This window comes from Periplaneta americana, chromosome 1 (assembly GCF_040183065.1).
Source record: "Periplaneta americana isolate PAMFEO1 chromosome 1, P.americana_PAMFEO1_priV1, whole genome shotgun sequence".
NCBI classification, from domain to species: domain Eukaryota; kingdom Metazoa; phylum Arthropoda; class Insecta; order Blattodea; family Blattidae; genus Periplaneta; species Periplaneta americana.
Window position 1 is genome coordinate 178,565,448 of NC_091117.1, and position 23,386 is coordinate 178,588,833.

General features: G+C 36.2%; 1 protein-coding gene across 1 annotated transcript in view; it reads left to right on the forward strand.

The window, feature by feature from the left end:
• The window catches only part of LOC138694981 (otoferlin-like), an 89,109-nt gene that overhangs the window by 17,057 nt on the left and 48,666 nt on the right, over positions 1-23,386 (forward strand). Inside the window, exons 7-15 of the mRNA XM_069819258.1 lie at positions 1,502-1,743; positions 3,448-3,604; positions 7,778-7,962; positions 10,458-10,646; positions 11,386-11,502; positions 13,729-13,881; positions 18,199-18,408; positions 19,128-19,244; positions 21,255-21,389. Of these exons, the coding sequence (XP_069675359.1) occupies positions 1,502-1,743; positions 3,448-3,604; positions 7,778-7,962; positions 10,458-10,646; positions 11,386-11,502; positions 13,729-13,881; positions 18,199-18,408; positions 19,128-19,244; positions 21,255-21,389 (1,505 nt within the window). The remainder of the gene's footprint in view (positions 1-1,501; positions 1,744-3,447; positions 3,605-7,777; positions 7,963-10,457; positions 10,647-11,385; positions 11,503-13,728; positions 13,882-18,198; positions 18,409-19,127; positions 19,245-21,254; positions 21,390-23,386) is intronic.

A 23,386-nucleotide genomic window follows, 5' to 3' on the forward strand; every position in this document is an offset into this window, starting at 1 on the left:
TTTCAGAACACACACACTCTTTGACTCTACATTACACTATACAAACACACCCCCACAGAAAACAAAACAAAAGGCGCCAAGACCAGCAACACCAGTTCTGAAGAAGGCTTATAACAGGCCGAAACATGTTAACCAGGTACGATAGAATTTAACATGAGAAAGGCATATAATACATATTCCGAAATTAAAAATTAGTACGAAATTAATGAGTTTGACTTTCATGTTTGATCATGTGCTGCTCAGCTGTGAAAAATGAAAATCTGTGTGTCGCGCATGAGCAATGCTTAGGTTCGTTAGAGATGTCGACATGTAAATTGTCCGCGAGGTCCACTGATGGTGGCGGGAGGGCAGGTGGGCGGATGGGAGGGTGGAGCTTACAGCCTGATCAGTTTGCAAGAATACAGCACTTCTAATTTATGTTCATGCACTCGCGAAGGCGGCTGGGACCAATATCGGGGAGAGGAGTGCAGAAAGGGGATGACTTCCGTCACGTGGTCTGAAGGTAGGAGTGACTGACCAGAAATTGGTTTCTGCGTCGCGGACAAACTACATGGCGAAATCTCTACACACTAACACAATAAAAAGAAATGTGTAGAAGATATTCACCACACTTTCAACAAGAGCACGTAGCGAAGACTAAGAAATAATGTATTTTGATCATTCGGCAGCCAAGCAGTCTGTCATATTGTACAAATGAACATAACCTAATGTTTTTGATATTCACATGACTCTTTTCTCCATCTAAAATATAATTGGTCTACTCTTCAAGATTTGCGTTTTCCTGCCAGCGGGATTTCTCTCTGGGTTAAATTTGAATGGAGTCGTGTCGTGCTAATAACAAAATCAAATTACCGAAATTCTGCTGAATATGATGATCTCTAAAGTGATTTCCGCGAATTACGGTAGTTTAATTTACTGACTTTGATGTAATTTATTCACGTTTTACGGTGTCCCTACTTATCAAGTATTCGTCTGCGGATTACAATCTGACTTTGTTAGGGCTTAGGCAGGTGGCCCACCTGTCATCATCACGAATTTCATATAGGCCTTCTGTTGGACTGGAACAATTATCTCATGAATAAGGCTCGCAAATAACCTATGTAAACCTAATTGCATGGATACATTTTGAGTCCGACTCTGGAAAAGCCAGCGAGCCATGTATTATATTAAGGCTGGTTCACAATAAACCGGGAACGGAAATGACAACGAGAACGAGAACGGAAATGTTAAAATAAATATATTTAAATGTGAGCATTCATAATAATTAATTGTCAATGCTCATATTTAAATACATTTATTTTAACAATATTTCTGTTCTCGGTCTCGTTTCCGTTCCCGGTTTATTGTGAACCAGCCTTTAGGCCTATCAGTCTAGAAGAACAAGTGACTAAGTTATGAAACACTCGAGACTGGATACCAATGAACCATAATATGACGTGGAAAGCTGAAGTAAAACTTAAAGATCAGCCCTAGCAATACTTTATGTTTGACGAGTTTACAGGGTTTGTGCCAACTTTCGGACCTGCTTTCTTGCATCTATACGGGCCTGTTCGAATGCATAAGTCAGGGTCTCCGCGAGGTGGCACGGAATCCTATGTGGACGCGCTGAGTGAGGACGCAGCGTACAAAGGGCGCCTGTTGCTGGCCGTCGAGACTGAACTACTGGACAGTGGTGCCATCTCCACTCTGGCGCAGACCACGAAGCGTGGCGTCATCCGACGTCCCTTCTCTGCTCTTGTAGAGGTATAAAAGCATTTCAATTCAAATGCCAGGTTTGGAAAACTTCCTATAAAAAAAACGAAAATTCAGATTTTTTAGTTCATACCAAGAATGATTAGCATACAAAATTCACCTTGCTAAAAGTGTGTTATAGATCAGTTTCTCCGGGGAAGTTTCAATTTTAGAAATGCTCTTTTATAAATTATAGTTGATTTTTATGACATTAAAAATTTTGTTTTATGATAGAATAATAATTATCATAATATCTGATCAGTGTAAACTTAGTCCATTTCCCTTGAAGGTTTCTTTTTAATTAAATACACCACAGAGGTAATTTCAGGGGCGGCTCGCCCATAAGAGCTGCGGAGCTGCAGTACTCCCTGCTTTGTCAAGAAAATAAAAATAATTTTAATTTTAATTTGTAGAATAGTTTTTTATAGCTTTTCTTAAGTAAATTGCTTTATATTTCATCTGGCCGGGAATATGTACTATTATCTGATGCATAATATTTTTGCGCATCGACTGTATTGGAATTGACACTGCATTCAAAGTCGTCCTGGGATCTACAGGGTGGGACAACTCATAGAGAGTGTGTCTTGCATGGTCAGGAGGTAGAGAGGTGAAGGGAAGCAGAGGGAAACTGCCGCTGTTTAAAACCCATATTTCGCTGCAGTGGCTTGCAGAGCCAGGCTACAAGGGAAGATCTTTCCTCTCCTCCCACACAGCTATTGTAATGCTGCGTCAAATGGATTCTCTATTCCCTTGAAACTTAATGACTAAATTTTTATTTTCTCTTCACATACTTATTGTTGTAGAATCTTATTGAGTTAATATAACGAAATTAATATCCTCTTTTGCCTTATTATTATATATCCAGCCTCCTTAACTCAAAATGTTTGCGCGGGTAGAATCCTTTTGATATTGCATGTAAAATACGAAGGAGACCTCTTTCCAGTTTTAGAAAATTGTTGACCATCAGTATATCCCGAGTGTTGCTTTGGCGTGACATCTTAGTACCGTTAACTTAACCAGTGCAAATGTGCAAGCATGAGTGTGTGTGAATTACAGAATATTAATTTTTCTGAACTTTCCCTTGCGGAGAAGATTGAAGTGAAATTTATATATATATATATATATATATATATATATATATATATATAGGCTACCTTATTTTATTTCATGGAGTGCAGTTTCATAGAAAAGACTTTGCCGACAGATCTTCTACTGCCCACTACTAATCGGTTGTCATAAATAAATGTCTTCCTTACTGTGACAGAAATCTTGTCTCCTCCTGTTAGTAACCAATCACAACCTTCGTTCAGAAGAATTGACAGTCTCCCGTCAAATCCACGTGGAGGCAGAGTTGCTGCATCTTTTCCGAATTCCAAGAATCCCGTCAGTCTCATTTCGAGGGTCACCAGGATTGTGGCAACTGTGCAATGTTGGGACTAGGGGACAGGATGGAATTGTCAGAGGTGTTTGTGTAGGAAGTCATAAATCTATAAGTGGGTGTTCAAAGGAGCCACCGAACTGCACTCCTTGAAATAAAATAGAGTATACCAAAATCTACTGCAGCGCCCCCAATCCACAAGTTCACGAGCCGCCACTGGGTATTTTATTTTCGTGCTCATGTTAAGACATAGATAATACAATATTATACCTTTATTTGTCTTCTTTTATTGACTGCGAGAGAATTATTGTCAAAAAGTGAATTCTGATATGTTTCAGAAAGAGAGTTGGAGAATGGAAGAGTTTCTTCTCGTTGGCGTAGTATGGGAAATATCTATGTTGGACCCAAAACTGATAAATAAGCCAGTGAAAGTAGAAATCAGTCTTGGAAGTTTGGGAAACAGCGCCACGCAGTCCAATCCCGATGCCGTTGCACGTGAGCTAAAGTTTATTTAAAATTATGTAGGTATAATGTTAATGTTATGTTTTATTTAACGACGCTCGCAACTACTGAGGTTATATCAGCGTCGCCTGTGTGCCGGAATTTTGCCCCGCAGGAGTTTTTTACATGCAGTTAAATCTACAGACATGAGCCTGTCGCATTTAAGCACACTTAAATACTATCAACCTGGCCCAGGATCGAACCCGCAGCGCTTTGGAACTATATTTAACTGATGAGCCATGCACTGGTACTGAAGTGGATGCGATTCATTTATTCGGATAAAAAAAGGAATATCGTATTCCATATAAAGAAACAAGATTTCTCTGGTGATTTAAGGTGGTCAATCCACAACCAAAAATAAGTCCTTGCTGTTGCCAATTAACAGAAAGTTTATTTAAACTATGTTACGCCCAAACATCAAAATCGCTCAATTAACGCCTTGTGGACATTGCCGATCGTCAAAACCAGGGCCGGCAAGGAATACTCCCCGCTTTAGCAATACAGAACTGGAGCGTGCCCGTACGGGAAAACAGCTGAGTAGCTGAGGTATATCTGCAGTCTGTGTGGTGACGTGCACTAGGGCTGTACCACTGCCATCGTGATCTAGACCAGGCCGTAATGCAGGTTGTGTGACGTCATTCGATGAGTCGGGCTTTTCTATTTGAGTATACGGAGCTGAGAGAAAGATATTACTTTATAGCGTGTCGGCGCTCAATTTTATTTAGTGTAATGTGTGTATAAGACCCCTTCACACTTCTTATTGCATAATATGTTGCAGAAATAATTACAAAACTGTGTTATTTTAATGTGAACAGAGTTTTACATGGTAACATAATCTGGTTGCATCAACATTTTAAGTTTGGAATGGAAGCTATTTTGAGATTTAATAAAGAAGAATTATTTATATTGTGATTTTAATTTAGCACGTCTACCTTCCTTACTTGTAGGTACAAAATTTACCACAGTCCCTCCTATGAAATTAGTGTATGTACAGTTGTGTGTTAATCTGGTTGGTTAGATAAATACAATTCATTACAACCCAGTAAAGTAGGGAACAAATAAATAATACAATTAAATTTTTATTCAATGTAATATGTGCATAAGTTCCATTTATGTGGCAGGAATAATAAATAAAACTGTGTTATTTTTATGTGAAGAGAATTTACCATGTTAACATAACCTATCTGCGTCAACATTTTAGGCTTAAGTTGAGAACGAAAACGGTTTTGAGATTTAATAAAGAAGAATATATTTTTAGGATAAACTTCAGAACACGGTTACCGTCCTTACTTATAGGTAGAAAATTCACCACAGCCCCTCATATGAAATGTACATACGTTATATTACTTAGTAGCGCTGAGGTATAGTTCCGGTAATTTCTGAACTGAAAACAGTTGAATTCATTTTTTGTGGAGATGCATTTGATCCTATAAGCAAGGCATATTAAAATCCTGAACGAACCGAACTAATTTGTATATGCAAGATGTATGAATACGAAGGGAACTACCTCAGCGCTAGTTTAGCCCTAGTAACATATTAAACTAATCAGACTTCAGACTGGAGTACCGTCTGAAACGAATAAATACAAATGAAGTGTAGACAAATTGCATTTATAAGTTATACGTAGCGTTATGCTTAATTATAATGCATAATTGCGAATATGGAAATAAGGCAAGTACTGATAGAATAAACATAACCTATAACTTCAACACATTAAAATATGCGTGCGATGCAACTGAAAATTGTTGAAACGTGCATAAATGAATGTGCAAGAATTTCGTAATGAAGCATGAGTGCTTTATTTCAACTAATTACAATTCTAGATACTGTAACAGTAATGAAAACTATAGGGTATAATTTTTCGTAATATACTATATGTATCTCGTTTTTAGTTCAAATTGTGTATATTATCAAACGTCTTATTATTTACTCGTATAATGTAGGTTATTCACAAATAAAAAGGGCGCAATAATTTAAATTTAATAAGACAAATACGTTAAACTAACAATAATGGATTAGACAAGAGTAACATCGGTAACGCTGCACTTCGGCCTAATCACAACTTACTTTACATGCCAGTCAGTGTTTCACTTTCACGTATATATTATTACACATATTTAGCCTACTGTTTATAAGACCAAAATTTCACTTAACCACATAAGGGCGCAATATTTAATCGAAATAAAGGCAGGTATTACACATACGAACTTTGCCTGCAACAACGTAATTTTCACACCAAAAATAATATTATACCTTAAATTGCAAGTAAATTGTGTCTCAAGTGTCTCACAATCACTGTTTAAAATTTTACTGACGCAATTACACTGCATTTCAGAGAAATATATGTTATTCTTCATGCACTGCAACTAATTCATATGGTTGAAAGACCGCCTTTCGCGATCAGCTGTTAAGCGAGTCACGTGGTCTGCCTTACGGCCTGTATTAGATCACGATGGCAGTGGCTGTACAGTTGTGCTGTACATTAGCGGCGCGGCGGTGGAAGGTCATGCTTATATCTTATCAGTAGTACCACTGCTTGTGTGATTGTAAATAAACTGTACCTAACTAATAAAATAAACAGTAACTAGAGAAACAAACTAAATTAACAGTAAGTAATCATGTTTATTCTACTCGTATTAAATTATAATACTCTTTACTATGCTTGAATAATAATAATAATAATAATAATAATAATAATAATAATAATAATAATAATAATAATAATAATAATAGTGGTAGTGGTGGTATCAATCAATCAATCAATCAATCATACCTCACTTTATATTAATAATATTACAATTAAAACTTACCGTCAGATTTAATTTCATAAGCTAATTGTTTCCATTTATTTTCTTTTAACAAATAATAAACATTGTACGATTTGTGTTTTTTTTTTGTCATAAAGACAGCGATGACTTTGAAATAATGTTCAATTTATCAACAAGTGAATGGGATCCACTGATTCTTGTTGCTTCTAAAAATTGATTTGTACTGAGGAAAACAACGTTCAGCTACAACAGATGTTATTGGCGCATATTTAAAACTAGCGATTTCTTCCAGTTACATGGTTTCTTCAATGTCCGACAATAGACGCTCAAAGAATTTCTAACGGATTGCTATTAGTACAATAATTATAAAGCATTTCTTAACTTAAACATAGTACTGTTTGTTGTTTAGCCAACTGTCCGAAGAACCTCACAAGTGATACCAACAAGGCACCACTTATGGGGCAACTAAGCCAGGAGATAATGGGATAGGATGTCCAGTACCCTTCCCCCTTCATTGCAACTTCAGATGTATAAAAACAATATTGTTCTTCCTCTGATACATATCGTCAAGTGAGATGTTCATATCAGCCAGAACCTCAATCAGAGGACAACATAGTACTAACAATAAAATTATGTTTAATTATTATTGTTTATTAGTTTTACTTATTGCTTAGTAATAAATTAGTAAGTAATAGCTAATAAAATTATAAATACTATTTTTAAAACATTTTTCTGTGAAATCCGTATTGTGTTCAAATTAAAACTACAATTTTTTCCCTGTTGCTGCCAACTTCTTAACTTAGACATGGTACTAAAACATTTGTTTAAGTATTATTATTATTATTATTATTATTATTATTATTAATTATTTAATAAATAATATTTTTAAAATACTTTTCTGTGAAAATCGCAAAATACAGTATTTATTTTTTATATCGATGGATCATATGCGGAGACTAAGAGGAAGGCAGAAATTAAGAAAGTTTGGAGAATGCTGGGTTTGCAGTGAAAAATCTGCTCTTGAGCAGAACATGTATGTATGTATGTATGTATGTATGTATGTATGTATGTATGTATGTATGTATGTATGTATGTATGCATGTATGTATGTATGTATGTATGTATGTATGTATGTATTTATGTATGCCGGAATTATAGTCGCCTGAACTCAAATCATTTTATCACCTCGTCACTGCTTTTTAGTCAATCGGATCTAACGCTATTGTTAATGTTAATGATTATGTAAATCATTGCGAATAGATCCATTTAAAAACCTGATCGCAAGCTTTTGTCTACGCGTTGCGTTTGCGTTTACTTTTTATTCATGATTAAACTTGTCAGTTCTGTATTCATTTAGGCTTGCTTAAAAGCTGTGCATTAATGAAGCGATAAATTACAGAGGACAGAACCGGCGAAATGGAGAGCTTGACTCCGTCGCAAAGACCAGTCGTACCTGAAGGAAGTTGCTACGGTTCAGTTTCGTTCGGCAGTGAGAAGCCGTGTGTGCATGTGATGTCCACGTGGCCCGACGCCAGGCACCGCATGTTCCACTCAAACCTGCTCGTTCGTTTGGCTCATAGACTTGTGAGTTTATATTTTTTATTCATTTTGATGAAGTATAAAGACAGTCTGATGATGCTAAGCAAAAATTATTTTGAAATAGATATGCAGGTAGTAGAGATAAATGACATAAGGCCTGTTATCCATTTGTAAGTTGTATGCAGTATTTTTTATCCGAACTGAGTGATTGACACAAAAAAATGTAACAAACTTGATTAACCAAATAATTCGAACCGAATACACCAAATAAGATCAACCGAATCAACTAAATTAACCAAACCAAGTCAGCCTACATCAGCGATGTCTTCCCGTTCTATCACGTGCTGTTCAATTTCGTTCCAGTAACAGCATGCGTTCAAACTTTACCTTCCCTGCTATCCCTCTCCTTACCAGCAATGTTATAGGCCTATTAAACGTGATGGTGGAGTACAAATTTAATATATATATTTTTTTATTGGGTTATTTTACGACGCTGTACCAACATCTGAGGTTATTTAGCGTCTGAATGATATGAAGGTGATAATGCCAGTGAAATGAGTCCGGGGTCCAACACCGAAAGTTACCCAGCATTTGCTCGTCTTGGGTTGAGGGAAAACCCCAGAAAAAACCTCAACCAGGTAACTTGCCCCGACCGGGATTCGAACCCGGGCCACCTGGTTTCGCGGCTTTAATATGGTACATCACTCGACCTCATGCTAAAGAATAAAGAGTATCGAAGTCATCACAATATCCCCAATTAGTTCAATTTTTACTTTTTGTTTTAAATAATTTTTTTTTCAGAAATAATATCAATGTTTAGCAATACGTAGGCCTATAGATGTAAACAGTTTTATTCTTTCATGAAAAACATAGCTAAGTTAAGGATTCGACTGATAGACAGTCATTTATGTCCAGTTTTAAGAATTGCAACTGCTAACTTAATATTACATAATATAGATAATGTTTATTTCTTGTTGTTTTGTGCAGAAAATCTTCTGTTTTGCTCATATTTTCAGCTAATGGTTTGCTAATACGAAAATGTAATTTAGATTTATCTTTTCTTTAAAAACCCTTGTCCTGCGTGATCCCCCTATAATAATTATTTTCTCTACTGCTGCTAGTATTTTACATGACTTACTTAAAATAAAGTATTTACCCTAAAATCCACACCAATATTCAATATACTCAATTAGACTACAATATAGCTGAACTACTGCAACAATAACTTGTCAAATTCCTATGAAATACGAAACATGAGATGTCAGGATTTCATGACAATTCTACAAATATGTTGTTGTTTTCTAATGCCAGGCGTTTGACAATAAAGTCATTTGGCCTCTTGCACTCCAATATTTTTCAAAGATATTGTCGTGGTCAGCCACTGAAGCACAAATTTTGAGATGTTCCGAATACATTTCTTGATTTGAGTTGCACAATGGGCAGTTAGGGGACTGATATATTCCAATTCTACGCAGATGCTTGGCCAAACAGGCATGGCCTGTTGCCAATCTAAATGCAGCTACAGACGATTTGCGTGGTAAACGGGAATTAAATATGTCAGAAAAGTCACGATAAATTGTAAAATTTTGCCTGTCATGGTAAAACTATTATGAAACAGGAATCTGACAAATTGTCACTATTTTTCCTTACAGGCAGAATGTTTTATGAAACAGAAATTTTACAATTTGTAGAGTCGTCATTTGTTATTTGTCAGAATAACATATTTACAATTGTCAAGTTTAATGTAATAAGCTCCTGAAAATATGGGGTGTATCTTATTCTTTTCCATATTCATTTCATCTTTATGTAGCATTGTGAACAAAGGAATCGAGCAGAGTTGTCAACTAAATCGAGGTGCGTAACAATTATAACGTTCTGTTTTTATCTTTGCTCTTCTATGGATACTTCTTTCTGTAGAAATGACATTCGATCTCCGAGTTAACCCGGGTGAAGAGGTGGTAAGAAGAACGGGTTTCTTTTGACCGAGAATCGTTGTTGGTGCACGCAGTCGTATTTTGATCGCGGTTTTCTTTTTGCCGTGTTTCCGTGACCCCTGATCATTATGTTTTTTTTTTTTTTTTTTTTTACCGAGATTGGTGCACTCGGCCATCAGAATGTTAGTGGTTGCAACAGTCCTACACTATTTAAATAAATCTGCATCGTATGCAACTATATATAAAATTTCTTTATCTTCTTGCAGAGAAATATTTTTAAGCTACAGACGATAATAGAATGTTATTATAATAATATCTAGGACTGCATGAACAATTTTGAAATTCATTTTTGTGATGTGCGCGTAAAATAAGCAAAACAATGCTTTTCCTCTCCCCATAGTTAACATGTTTCCTATTGTAATGGCCAAGATATACATGGCGTTATCTTTCTGAAAACATTCTCGTTTTTCGACGACGCGATCTGCTACTTCATTAAAAAAGTAACGAAGATACGTATTGTTATCTATTTTTCTATGTAGGCCTATACCTGTACATTTACACTGATTTTCCTATGGTGTAGTTGAATGAAGGTGTATTTGTTTTCAGAGTCTCAATTGTAGTCGGGCGATGTCAGGAGAGAATAATGAGCAGATCGTACAACTTATAAGATTGATGCTCTCGCAGCTAAATGCAAGTTGTGCCAAGTACCTTGCTATCACTTCGGCACAGCACTACGACAAAGCTGCTAACACCAAGCTGGATAAGATGCGAAGACAATTTTGCCGCAGCGAGGTGGTAAGTTTGATCTGATGACAGACATACTATAGGATTATTTCCTTGATGTCCCGCTACCAACAGCTCACGTGTGACCGGTAGGTTGAGGCAAAAATCCTGAGCGAGAGAACTCGATAATAAATTACAGCAAAGATAAGATGCAGTATTGACGCAGGGCTATAGAAATAGCTGCAAATATTGCCTATTTTCACGTACACATTTTTTATACTTACAATTATTGTTGCTAACACGCGCGAAATTTGTTTGAAATTGATGCTGTTTTCCTCCTAATAGACCATATTATTATTATTATTATTATTATTATTATTATTATTATTATTATTATTATTATTATTTTAATTCAATGTGTGAGGATAGCTTTTGTGAATTCTAGTTTACTCACAAACAAAAACCCCATATGGTCAAATCGGGGGAGCGAGGCGGTTATAACCCAATCTAATAACGTTATCTTCAAACACCATTCTTGTCATATTTATTGAAGCCGCAGCTGTGTGAACAGTAGTGGAATCTTGTTGGAAAATGATATGTCTACGTCCATATAATCAATCTAGTGTTTGAAAAATGAATTCAGTAATTGTGATACGTGTATTTGAAAGATAGTTATGCCAATAAAAAAATGGGAGGGGCTTTTATTCTTTGAGAACTTACGGCATACTATACAAGAAAATGTGCATTTATTTATTTTAATTTATTTTGTTTGTAATCTTAATTTCTAGAATACATACTTTCATTGTTGTAGGAGAAAATTATGGCTGCCTCTATAAAAGTGGAAGAAGAACTGAACAAGGCAAAGCTGAATAGCGTGTTCGTGAAGGTGCAGCATTTGTTGCAGCGCTTGAAGTTACTCATAGAAGATGTAAGTTCGAGAATAAGCATAATTTTCTGTTGTTTTTTTTACGAATACTCCACACAAAATCTAGTTTTGTATTCTTCTGGCACCTCTTCAGACTTTCCTTTTACTTGAATTTCTAATGATCTAATTGATTTTTTTATCAACCAAAACAAGCCATTCAGATCAATCTTACGCAACGGAATCCATTGACAGTACAGTCCGCATCACCGTTTTTGGCGTGTGAAATAAGTAATGGGAACATTAAGTGCGAGCGTTTTACCTTTGCCGCAGTCAGTCTGACAACTGTGTTTGGCAAATGGCTGATGTGACGTGTATAGGAAGTGGAACCATTCTCAGCTGCACTAGCAACAGCTGACAAGCTGGGCACTATACTCTAGGACACACGCCAAAAACGCTGGCGCCAGCTGTAGCTACTGCAAATAAGCAAATTTTTAGCCGAATGGCTAGCACTGTTCTCAGTATGACGCCGCGTATTTAACGCTAAAGTAGAGCTCCACATACAGAGGTGTCACAGTACAGATGATGACCAGAATTAATTACAATAACAATAATTTAATTATTACCCACTAGAGCACATTGCGAAATCATTGCAGTCAAAACATCTACAAACTCCTACATAAAAATTATATACGCTTCCCCTTATCCAGTGGAATCGAAATGCATTCTATTTCCAATAACTTAGTTTTAGTTAGATTAGTTTATTAGGTCAAGTTTGCTTATTAAGTTAATTTTGATTTGCTGAGATTAATTTCGATTTGCTTAGGATAGTTTCAGTTTCTTTAAATTTATTTTACTTTGGTTTGTTTAGGCTAATTTTAATTAATCTGTTATTTAACGATGCTGTATCTACTGCGAGAATATTATTATAGAGACGTCGCTTTAATTAGTTGAGATTAATTTTACTTATTGAGGTTTTTAGTTGCTTTCGATTAGCTTCAGTTTCTTCAGTAGTCTCAATTTATTTAGTTTGATTTTGGTTTGTTTAGATTATTTTTGGTTTAAATTTTTGTAAATTGGTTTTGATTTTCTTTTATTAATTTCGGTTTAGTTACTTTCGATTTACTTAGGTTAATTTTGTGTTGCTCTGAATAATTTTAGTTTCTTTATAATAGTTTTGGTTTATTGAGATTAGTTTCAGTTTTGTTTAGGTTAGTTTTGTCTCTATACTTTAGCTTCAGTTTCCTAGTTTTGTCTTCTTACGTTATCAGTTTAAGTTAGAGACTGAAATTAGCTTGAATAAACAAAACTAACGTAAGCAAACCTAAAAACCTAAAGGAACTAAAATTAACATGAGAGAATCAACTCTAACCCAAGGAAACCTAAACTAGCCCAGAAAAGCCGAAACCAATCTAAAGGAATGGAAAATGAGAAGAGTAAACAAAAAAAATAAACTGAATAAACTGAAATAAACCTAATCAAAATGAAGACTAACATAAATAAACCAAAACTAACCTAAATAAACTAAAACTATCACTATCAAACTGAAATAACCTAAGGGAACTAAAACAATCCTGAGCAAATGAAAACTAACTAGAAGGAACTAAAACTAACCCATGCAAACCAAATATAATGCAAACGCAGAGAACCAATCTATGCGAACTGAAACTTCCTTAAAACATTTAAACTGACCTAAGAAACACAAAAATTAGCAAAAGAAACTAAAACTGATCTTAGGAAACAAAAATTTACCCAAACAAACCAAAAACCAACCAAAGCGAACTAAGAGTAACAAACGAAAACCTAAATTACCTAACTCCCCCCCCCCCCAAATAAAGAAACTGAAACGAAGTTAGAAAACGTAAACGAATGAAACTTAAATGAATTAGAGCAAATCAAACCTAACTTTAACAAACCTAAGCTAATAAAAAAACTAAAATTAACTTAAATTAAAACTTAACTTTAAGAAATTGATCACTTTTTTAAATATGTATGAATGAATAATTTGCATATAAATAATACATTTTTAGTTGACCGCAGTGGTTTCGAAATGAGTTTTAGTGAGGAAGATTTGAATCATCTCCTCTTGGTACCTGTATATTCGGCAAAAGTGACTGAGATAAAAACAAACGCATTTAAAACGTGTTCAATTTCCCTGTACGGTATGTCGTGAGCCACGTTTCTTCGTACTTCGCCTCACCAAACATCCAGCCAATAAGAGTCGCTATACATAGTATAAAAAAGAGCTGCAGCGGGTGTTCTCTCTAGCTATTCATTAGAACTTGTCTGCAGCCGCAGCATGCTCTACCGGACGTGTTCATCTGGCTGGTCGCAGGCGACAAGCCGCTGGCTTTCCACAAGGTGCCCGCCAGAGAACTCATCTTTTCCGTCGTGCCTGAAGAACGAGGCATGGACTGCGGAAGTCTACAGTCGATTCTGTTGAAGGTAATTAAGAAAAGTCTTCGCTCCAGCATATGCCCGATTCATGACTAATTGAAGAGTGCAAACAACAAAGGTTGTAAGAGTACAGAACAACATTTTTCAGGAGAGACAAAAAACATTTTTTTTTCCATCCAAAGTATCTACTAGCCTACTAGTGACATCTGTGATTGTGTACATTAAGAAGGGTATACAATAGAGCGTATCGTTTAGGCACAGTGAAAACGTAAACAAGGTGCTGGTAACGTGTGGGGGAGGACGAGCCGTACGATAAACACGAGGGATGCACAAGGTTTTAGTTATAACATTTATGGCGGAATATTAATTGAAATTAATACACACACAAAACAAAAGAACACAAATTGCATAACGTTATCATATACACATTTTAACAAACAAGCAATTGTAACGTTGAAATAATTCATTTAACAAATGAAATTTTGCTACTTATATGATGTTGCTTTCAAGCAGCATTTATTACGGTCATGAATTTCATTCTCTGTATGACTAACATAACAAGTAGTAAAAAAGGTAAAAGGTATCCCCGTAACATGCCATGAAGGCACTTGGGGGGCATGGAGGTAGAGCCCAATGCGTTCCATGACTTCGGCACTAGAATGAGGTGGTGTGGTCGGCACCACGCTCTGACCGCCTTTTACCCCCGGGAAAGACCCGGTACTCAATTTTATAGGAGGCTGAGTGAACCTCGGGGCCGTTCTGAAAGTTTGGCAACGAAGAAAAAATCCTGTCACCACCTGGGATCGAACCCCGGACCTTACATAACAAGTAGTATACCTGAATAAATTAGTATACCTGAATAAATGGAACTTTGAGAAGGGATAATTATGTTTAGGAAATAGTGTCGACACTTCAGACCAATATAGCCTACTGTAGTTTCGTTAATTCGGCCACAGAAGACGGTGATATTATGTTAGTCATATAGAGAATGAAATACATGACCGTAATACTGCTTAAAAACAACATCGTATAACGATGTACTTCGGTACATTAAAACAATATATAAAACATCATATAAGTAGCAAAATTTGATTTGTTATATTGAATTATTTCAACATTACAATTGAATCGCTTATTACTAAAAGGGGATAACTCCGCAAAAATGAAAAATACTGTTTCCGTTGGTTTCAGATTGTTCGATAATAAACACATCGATTGGGGCTAAACTAGGACGTCTCCAGCACTTTTTCGCGTGTAGAGAGGGGACTTGGAATTTGCGTTTATTGCTAACAAGGGAGAACTCCGGGAGTTGCCACGTTTTTTCTTTGTCCTGAAAAATAGGACTTTTCTCCTTTTAGAAATAAGCAATTCAATTGCTTGTTTGTTAAATGTGTATACGATAACGTTATGAATTTGTATTCTTTTGTTTGTGTGCTTTTGGAAAATATAGGCTAATTTCAATTAATGCTCCGCCTTAAGTATTGTAACTAAAATCTTGTGCATCCCTCGTGTTTATCGTACGGCTCGTCCTCCCCCACACGTTACCCGCACTTTGTTTACGTTTTCACTGTGCCTAAACGAGACGCTCTATTGTACTTTCACTTTGAATTTCAAAATATGACTTCTAGGTTAGTGGGATTTACACATACAACCTAGTTTGATAAATTAAAAATTGACAAAAATGGCCCTTACAACCTTTGTTTACACGCTAGAATTATTGGCAAAACATTATGAGAATACGGACGCAACATCATGAAACGTATTATTACCAACAGGTTATGTGATTTTATTTTTAAGAAATTAAATTTTCCAAAAAACCTCTACTCAAATGGAATATCTTATCTGCTTTCGTAAGACGTAATGCTGCAAAATCGGAAGGTCGCGAATTAGAGTCCCGATGGGGTAATGATCATACAAATATGCAAAAATTTTCCAATTCGACCTCATTTTGTCCACAATTTCTTAGCTTAAATATGCACCTGTCTCTTTTTTTGTGACGTACAAGGATAATTTTCTGTGTTCAAGAAGGTACTGTTAGAAAAACACATGAGCTTAAATGAAGAAAATTTGAAGAAATTAGTTGTAGCACGTTGTTTCAAAAGAAAGTAAAAATATAAAATACTGTAGAACTCAATTTTGATAGTGCATATTGTTACTGTTTTTTCGATTTATTATGCATGTCTTGTCATATGATAGTGCATTAATGCATGCACGTTTTGAGATTGGGTAATGTATGGAAATCCTGACTATTAATTACGAAATATTTGGCAACGTTCGGGAATCTAACACTAAACAATTTCCTTATGAATCTTTTTAAGTTTGCAGCAAGTTGTGAGACAGGCTTAGGTTTCTTTTATTGGAAGAGGCTCTGTTGACATAATGGGGTTGATGCAAAATTGGTTCACAACAGTACAACGGTCCTGGGAGGATGTATTTGTGATAAATGTTGGCTGATGTTAAGCTAGCACATTCTCATTTACTTCCTTGTTAGGCGCATTAGAATTCGCGACTGCATTGAGACATGAGAGCTTATTGTTTTTATGATAATTTATTATCGAAAACTACTCTTAAATAAGTAAAAGAATCCGTATCTGTTTTGTACCTGAGGATGAGTTGTACGGTTTTATGGACTATTTCCTTATGCTAGAGTAGCACATATACAGAGTGTTTCCGAGGTGGTATTACAAACTTTCAGGGATGATAGCGAAGGGCACATTTATCAATTTGAGATAAGGAAACCTGGTCCGGAAGTTACAAGCAAAAATAGTTGTGTGTAAATGGAATAACTTTATTCTTCTGTACACCTTATTTATGTGTAATTACCTGTACATCTTACACATACTGTATTCATCTGACGTTGTTTACGTTGTCTACCTACAGTATTCCGTTCAGTGCGCTGTCTGCGGGTTGGGGACAGGAAACTACACTAAAGCAATGCAGATGGCGTAATGTGTAACGGACATGGTCGGTCCTGTTAAGCACGTCTGTAGACAACAGTGTATGTGTACAAGTTTCAGTGTCCAGTCGATCAGTTCTAGTGAAATGGAGGAGTATACGAGAGCGGAATAAACAGATCTGATTTTCGAATACGGATGAGCCAATGGGAACAGTAGACAAGCTCGCAGATTATCGGAACAAGTACCCACGTAGGAGACATCCGGCCCATACCATCTTTGCACGACTGTTCCAAAGGTTAAGGGAAGGAGGGCACGTGGTGCGAAATCACAATGCCATTTTCACACAACTATTTTTGATTATAATTTTAGACTCAGTCATTTCCGGACCATGGTTCCTTATCACAAATTGATACATGTGCCCTTCGCCATCATCCCTGAAAGTTTGTAACACCACCTCGGAAACAACCTGTATTTATCTCTCCAATTATGTAAATATGAGACTTACCCATATTGAAATTCATACTGTCATAACCAGGCTTCGAGACTTTGGACCCGATACAATAAGTTTATTGTGCTTGTACTATAGGTTGTTGATTCGCTGCAGGTAGTGAAAGGTAGAGATGTGTTGAGGTAACAACATTGCTATTTAGAATAGAGTACGGTAGTATGGGGAAACGCACACATATGGACATTCTGAAAGTAAATATACATTACACTTTGACAATGTCAAAATAATGTAAAAAGCATTTATTCTCCTGTCTTTTATAAGCATTTGGGTTTAATTATACACAGTGTTAATGGTGGAAATAAACATGTAGCAATTTTAATTTCTTCATTTATCCTATTGGTCGTCTTTAGGAAGTGCAGTTACAGTACAGAATTGCAATGTATCTACTACAAGATACATTTTCAGTGTCTCAAACGTAAGTCTTTTTCAGTTGTCTACCAAACACAGTTTGTACTGTGAAAACATGCGCTTTACGTCGCATGATGTGATAGGAGCAAAACGAAAAAACCTAACATCATTGCAATCTCTAAGAGACAATCCTTTATTCTCAGGTGACTCTATGTCCACTAATTTGCTGTTTATATTACACAATGCTCCATATCCGTTATTTTTACATAAAATTGATTTCCACTTCTGTTTTAAATGTTCAGTAACAGGTGTACTTGTATCTCATTAATTCTCTGCGTCATTTCCTCAACTAATTTGAGGGCTTCCGGCATCTCTTGCTTTGACTTTTCTAACCGTGTAATAGTTTGACACAGTTTGAAAATAGGTTTGTATGAAAAGCAAATTATTCATCAGAACCTTCAAATCCAGAGCGTTTTCCAACCCGCTGTACGCTTTACCACTATAGTCACTACGCCGTTATGCGGATTTCCCACTGAACTGCTCTATCGGGTCCGAAGTCTCGAAGTCTGGTCATAACAATAAATTAGTATAGCTATTGCATTTAAATTGCAGACTCCAGAAAAAAGAGATGGAAGTGGTTCCAGTTGGTCGGTACCGGCTAAACTTGACATAGCGCTTTGGCTTGGGCACAGCAAACACATGCATGCATGCTTCAATTCACTTCCCAGAGGTTATGAGCCTATCGACGGCTTCGGACCTCACCAGATTTATCACAACAGTCAATCAACATTGCCAGCGATTATTCGCTACACCGAGAAGCACGTAAGATGAAAACTGTTATTGATTATTATTTTAGCTATAAGATGTATGTTAAAGCCATGAAATCTCTTATTACGTCTTTCCTAGAAAGGCAACATTCGAAACAAAACGTGATCCATTAAATAGAGGAAAAAAAAGTACACTATGAAGATTTTATGGGAAGCGAGCGACAGGAACAGAACAGAGAATTAATCAGATTTTCACAATAAAGTATGATTTGGTGGCTTGTTCGTACCAAACAGGTAATTTACGAAATTTTTCAAATAAAGGAAAAGAGTTCGTACATCGTACAACATAACACAACATCGCACAACATAACTTCTTCAGTCAAAGTTTCGGCTGAATTAAATATTATAAATTTAGGCGAAAATGAAGTAAATTTATCCCTTTTTCAGTAATATTTCCATTAATTAATTATAAAAATTAAATATGCAGTAAATGTATTTGAGATTTACAATTAAGATGTGCTTAAATGCGACAGGCTCATGTCAGTAGATTTAATGGCATGTACAAGAACTTCTGCGAGACAAAACTCAGGCACACCGGAGACGCTGATATAACCTCGACAGTTGCGAGCGTCGTTAAATAAAACATAATTTAATTCTAATTTAGAAATAAATTAAGTAGGTTTTTATCAGGTTATCAAGTATTTGACAAAAACCATTTTAGCAGCATTTCTACCTCTATAAATACATTTGTACATTTATCTTTGTTTTGATTAGAACTTCCAGTGTCGAGCATACATATATCAAGGAAGATTGAAGCCTGGTTACGACAAGTCAGCTTTATGTGATCCTTTTGTAAGGGTCGTTGTGGGTACTCTCACCAAGGACACTCAGGTGAGCACAGCTATGAATGGTAAATAATATTTTATCTTCTGGAAGTCACAATTAAAATAAATTACAGCTTTAAATTAAAATTTTAAGTAATGTATGATTAATGATAATGGCATTTAAGACACTGAAGTAAACCTTTTCTTCATTTATTCACATTATATGACATTTCGAAACCTGGTTGATTTTTTGCAGAAATAATTGCGATACACGATGTTATTTTGCATTATGATTCTCTCTCCTAATACTATAGATACAGTTACTACTTTATGGTTGTGCCTTAATGTCATAAGTAAGAGGAGACTCAAGAGTGATGTGAGTGTAGCTTCTTGATAAGAGATCAGACAACACACTTGAATTCCCTTGTGTACTAATCATACTAAAAACATTATTTTGATCAGATACTCTGGTAATAGGCCTACTAGTAGCCCTAGCAGTGGTAGTGGTAGTGGTAGGGGTAGGGATAGGGATAGGGATAGTGGTAGGAGAAGCACCACCGTACTAGTTGGATTTTCGTTTCCAATGTCGGATTTGTTTGTAGCCGTCCAAATTCCGAGGCTGATTTTCAGAAGTTTTTGCATTAATAAGTTTTAAGAGTGTAGGGAAACAACCATACGTCCTTCCAGGAGGACCGGAATTTTCTGTTGGTGTTTATTCTCTTACAAGCAAACATTCTAATAGAGGCAGATAAAAAATTATTTTTTTTCCATCATGTTAATAATATCAAAACAAAGGCTTATACAAATTTTGGCCACCCGAGCGCAATTACGTGAGGCGGTCAAAAAGTAAGTTTCCCTGGGGCCTTTACAGAAAGAAAACACAATTTCATTGTAAGGTTTATTGGAACAGATACAGAAATTGTTGAGCTATATTTCAATACATTTCCCACCGGAACTCTCTATTGATGCCACGGTATGACAAATGTCTCAATTCCGTCGGGCAATGTGTTGCAAAATATCTCAACACTTTCTGTATTTATTCCAATAAATCTTTCTATTGTTAGGTTTCGTAAGGGTTTTTGAGAATAAGGTTCTTAGGAAAATATTTCGGGCTAAGAGGGATGAAGTTACAGGTGAATGGAGAAAGTTACACAACGCAGAACTCCACGCATTGTATCCTTTACCTGACATAATTAGGAACATTAAATCCAGACGTTTGAGATGGGCAGGACATGTAGCACGTATGGGCGAATCCAGAAATGCATATAGAGTGTTAGTTGGGAGGCCAGAGGGGAAAAGACCTTTGGGGAGGCCGAGACGTAGATGGGAAGATAATATTAAAATTGATTTGAGGGAGGTGGGATATGATGGTAGGGACTGGATTAATCTTGCTCAGAATAGGGACCAATGGCGGGCTTATGTGAGGGCGGCAATGAACCTCCGGGTTCCTTAAAAGCCAGTAAGTAAGTAAGTAAGTAAGTAAGTAAGTAAGTAAGTAAGTAAGTAAGTAAGTAAGTAAGTAAGTAAGTAAATAAGTAAATCTTTATATGAAATTGTGTTTTGTTTCTGTAAACGGCCCCAGGCAAACTTACTTTCTGGACGGCTCTCGTAATTGCGCTCGAGTGACCAAAATTTATATAAGCACTTGTTTTGACATTATTAACATGGTGGAAGAAAAACAAAATAACTTTTTTTTATCTGCCCCCATGAGAATGTTTGCTTGTTAACCGATTAGCTTCACTTTTCCGGCGTGAGAGACTTGCCTTTGATCCTCTTCCGTTAGCTAGATAGCGTACTATAGTAATGAACAATGTATTGCCCAGAGGTCAATAGGATTTGTTGGTTTGCCTGATTAGACTACGATATTACTCAGAGTTTTGCTGTGAATAAAGCATCGGTAATCTTAGTCACCTCTGAGGCCAAAAGAAAAAAATTGACCTCTACAAAATTGTCATTTAGTTTTATTTTTATTACTATAATTAATGATAAATGAGATGACTGTGTGCCATGTTCACATGGAGATTCTGAACAATCACCGTCTTTTACTTGAGTGGAATGTGTTTGTTTCATCTTGAAGGTAATAAAAGCGACGCTAGATCCGACGTGGGACGAGACGCTGGTTTTAGGAGTGGTGACATTTCAAGGGTCCGTGCAGTCTATCCAGCAACATCCACCTACCATTGTGATGGAAGTCCTAGACCTGGATGATTTTGTAAGTTAACTGCATACCAATCTCGTTCCCTCTGTAGTGAACTTTCGAAATGAGTTTTTTAAATTTAAGTTTGTACGTAAAAACCTCATTAATGCTTTTAATATGTGAACTGTAATGATACTGAGCAAACTACTTTGTTGTGTTGAAGTACTCGAACACAGACTACAAGATGTGGATAGGTTACTTAATCAGTCGAATGCTTCTTAAATTTAGATGTCTTTCTCTTGTAGAACTTTGAACGTAACGGTAAATGAGGTTGCTCATTTATGTATTTTTAAATGTAAAAATCAACATTACTGCCTCAGTTTGGCCAAGTATCTGCATAGAATTGGAATATATCAGTCTCCTAACCATCCTAACTCAAATCAAGAAATGGATTCAGAACACCTCAAAATCTGTGCGTCAGTGGCTAACCATGACAATATCTTTGAAAAATATTGAAGTGCAAGAGGTCAAATGACTTCCTTGTAAAATGCCTGGCATTAGAAAATAACAACACATTACTGCATCAAAGCTTTAGACTATACTATCATACTAATACGTTGAAAAGTGGACGCATAAGGCATTAGTCTACATTGAAAGTATTATACAGGGTGGACAAAATAAAACTGGCCCGCGGAAAATATATATGAAATATATGAATTTATATGCATAAGATTGAAACGGAAATGACCCTGACAATGCAGAAAACCGTGATTTCGATGCAACAATGGGTTATTAGATATTAATTAATATTCTTAAAAAAATATTCATTGTTACAGACCCATAATACTACTTACTACTTATTTACTTACTGGCTTTTAAGGAACCCGTAGGTTCATTGCCGCCCTCACATAAGCCCGCCATTGGTCCCTATCCTGAGCAAGATTAATCCAGTCTCTACCATCATATCCTACCTCCCTCAAATCCATTTTAATATTATCTCCCCATCCACGTCTCGGCCTCCCCAAAGGTCTTTTTCCCTCCGGCCTCCCAACTAACACTCTATATGCATTTCTGGATTCGCCCATGCGTGCTACATGTCCTGCCCATCTCAAACGTCTGGATTTTATGTTCCTAATTATGTCAGGTGAAGTATACAATGCGTGCAGCTCTGCGTTGTGTAACTTTCTCCATTCTCCTGTAACTTCATCCCTCTTAGCCCCAAATATTTTCCTAAGAACCTTATTCTCAAACACCCTTAATCTCTGTTCCTCTCTCAAAGTGAGAGTCCAAGTTTCACAGCCATACAGAACAACCGGTAATATAACTGTTTTATAAATTCTAACTTTCAGACTTTTTTTGTCATTTAGATTTGTTACTGTTGCTCCAAGATATTTGAATTTTTCCACCTCTTCGAAGGATAAATCTCCAATTTTTATAGTTCCATTTCGTACAATATTCTGGTCACGAGACATAATCATATACTTAGTCTTTTCGGGATTTACTTCCAACCCTATCGCTGTACTTGCTTCAACAAGAATTTCCGCGTTTTCCCTAATTGTTTGTGGATTTTCTCCTAACATATTCACGTCATCTGCATAGACAAGAAGCTGATGTAACCCGTTCAATTCCAAACCCTCTGTGTTATCCTGAACTTTCCTAATGGCATATTCTAGAGCGAAGTTAAAAAGTAAAGGTGATAGTGCATCTCCCTGCTTTAGCCCGCAGTGAATTGGAAAAGCATCAGATAGAAACTGGCCTATACGGACTCTGCTGTAAGTTTCACTAAGACACATTTTAATTAATCGAACTAGTTTCTTGGGAATACCAAATTCAATAAGAATATTATATAAAACTTCTCTCTTAACCGAGTCATACGCTTTTTTGAAATCTATGATAACTTATGCACTGTACCCTTATACTCCCATTTTTTCTCCAATATCTGTCGAATACAAAAAATCTGATCAATAGTCGATCTATTACGCCTAAAACCACACTGATGGTCCCCAATAATTTCATCTACATATGGAGTTAATCTTCTCAAAAGGATATTCGACAAACAGACCCATAATACA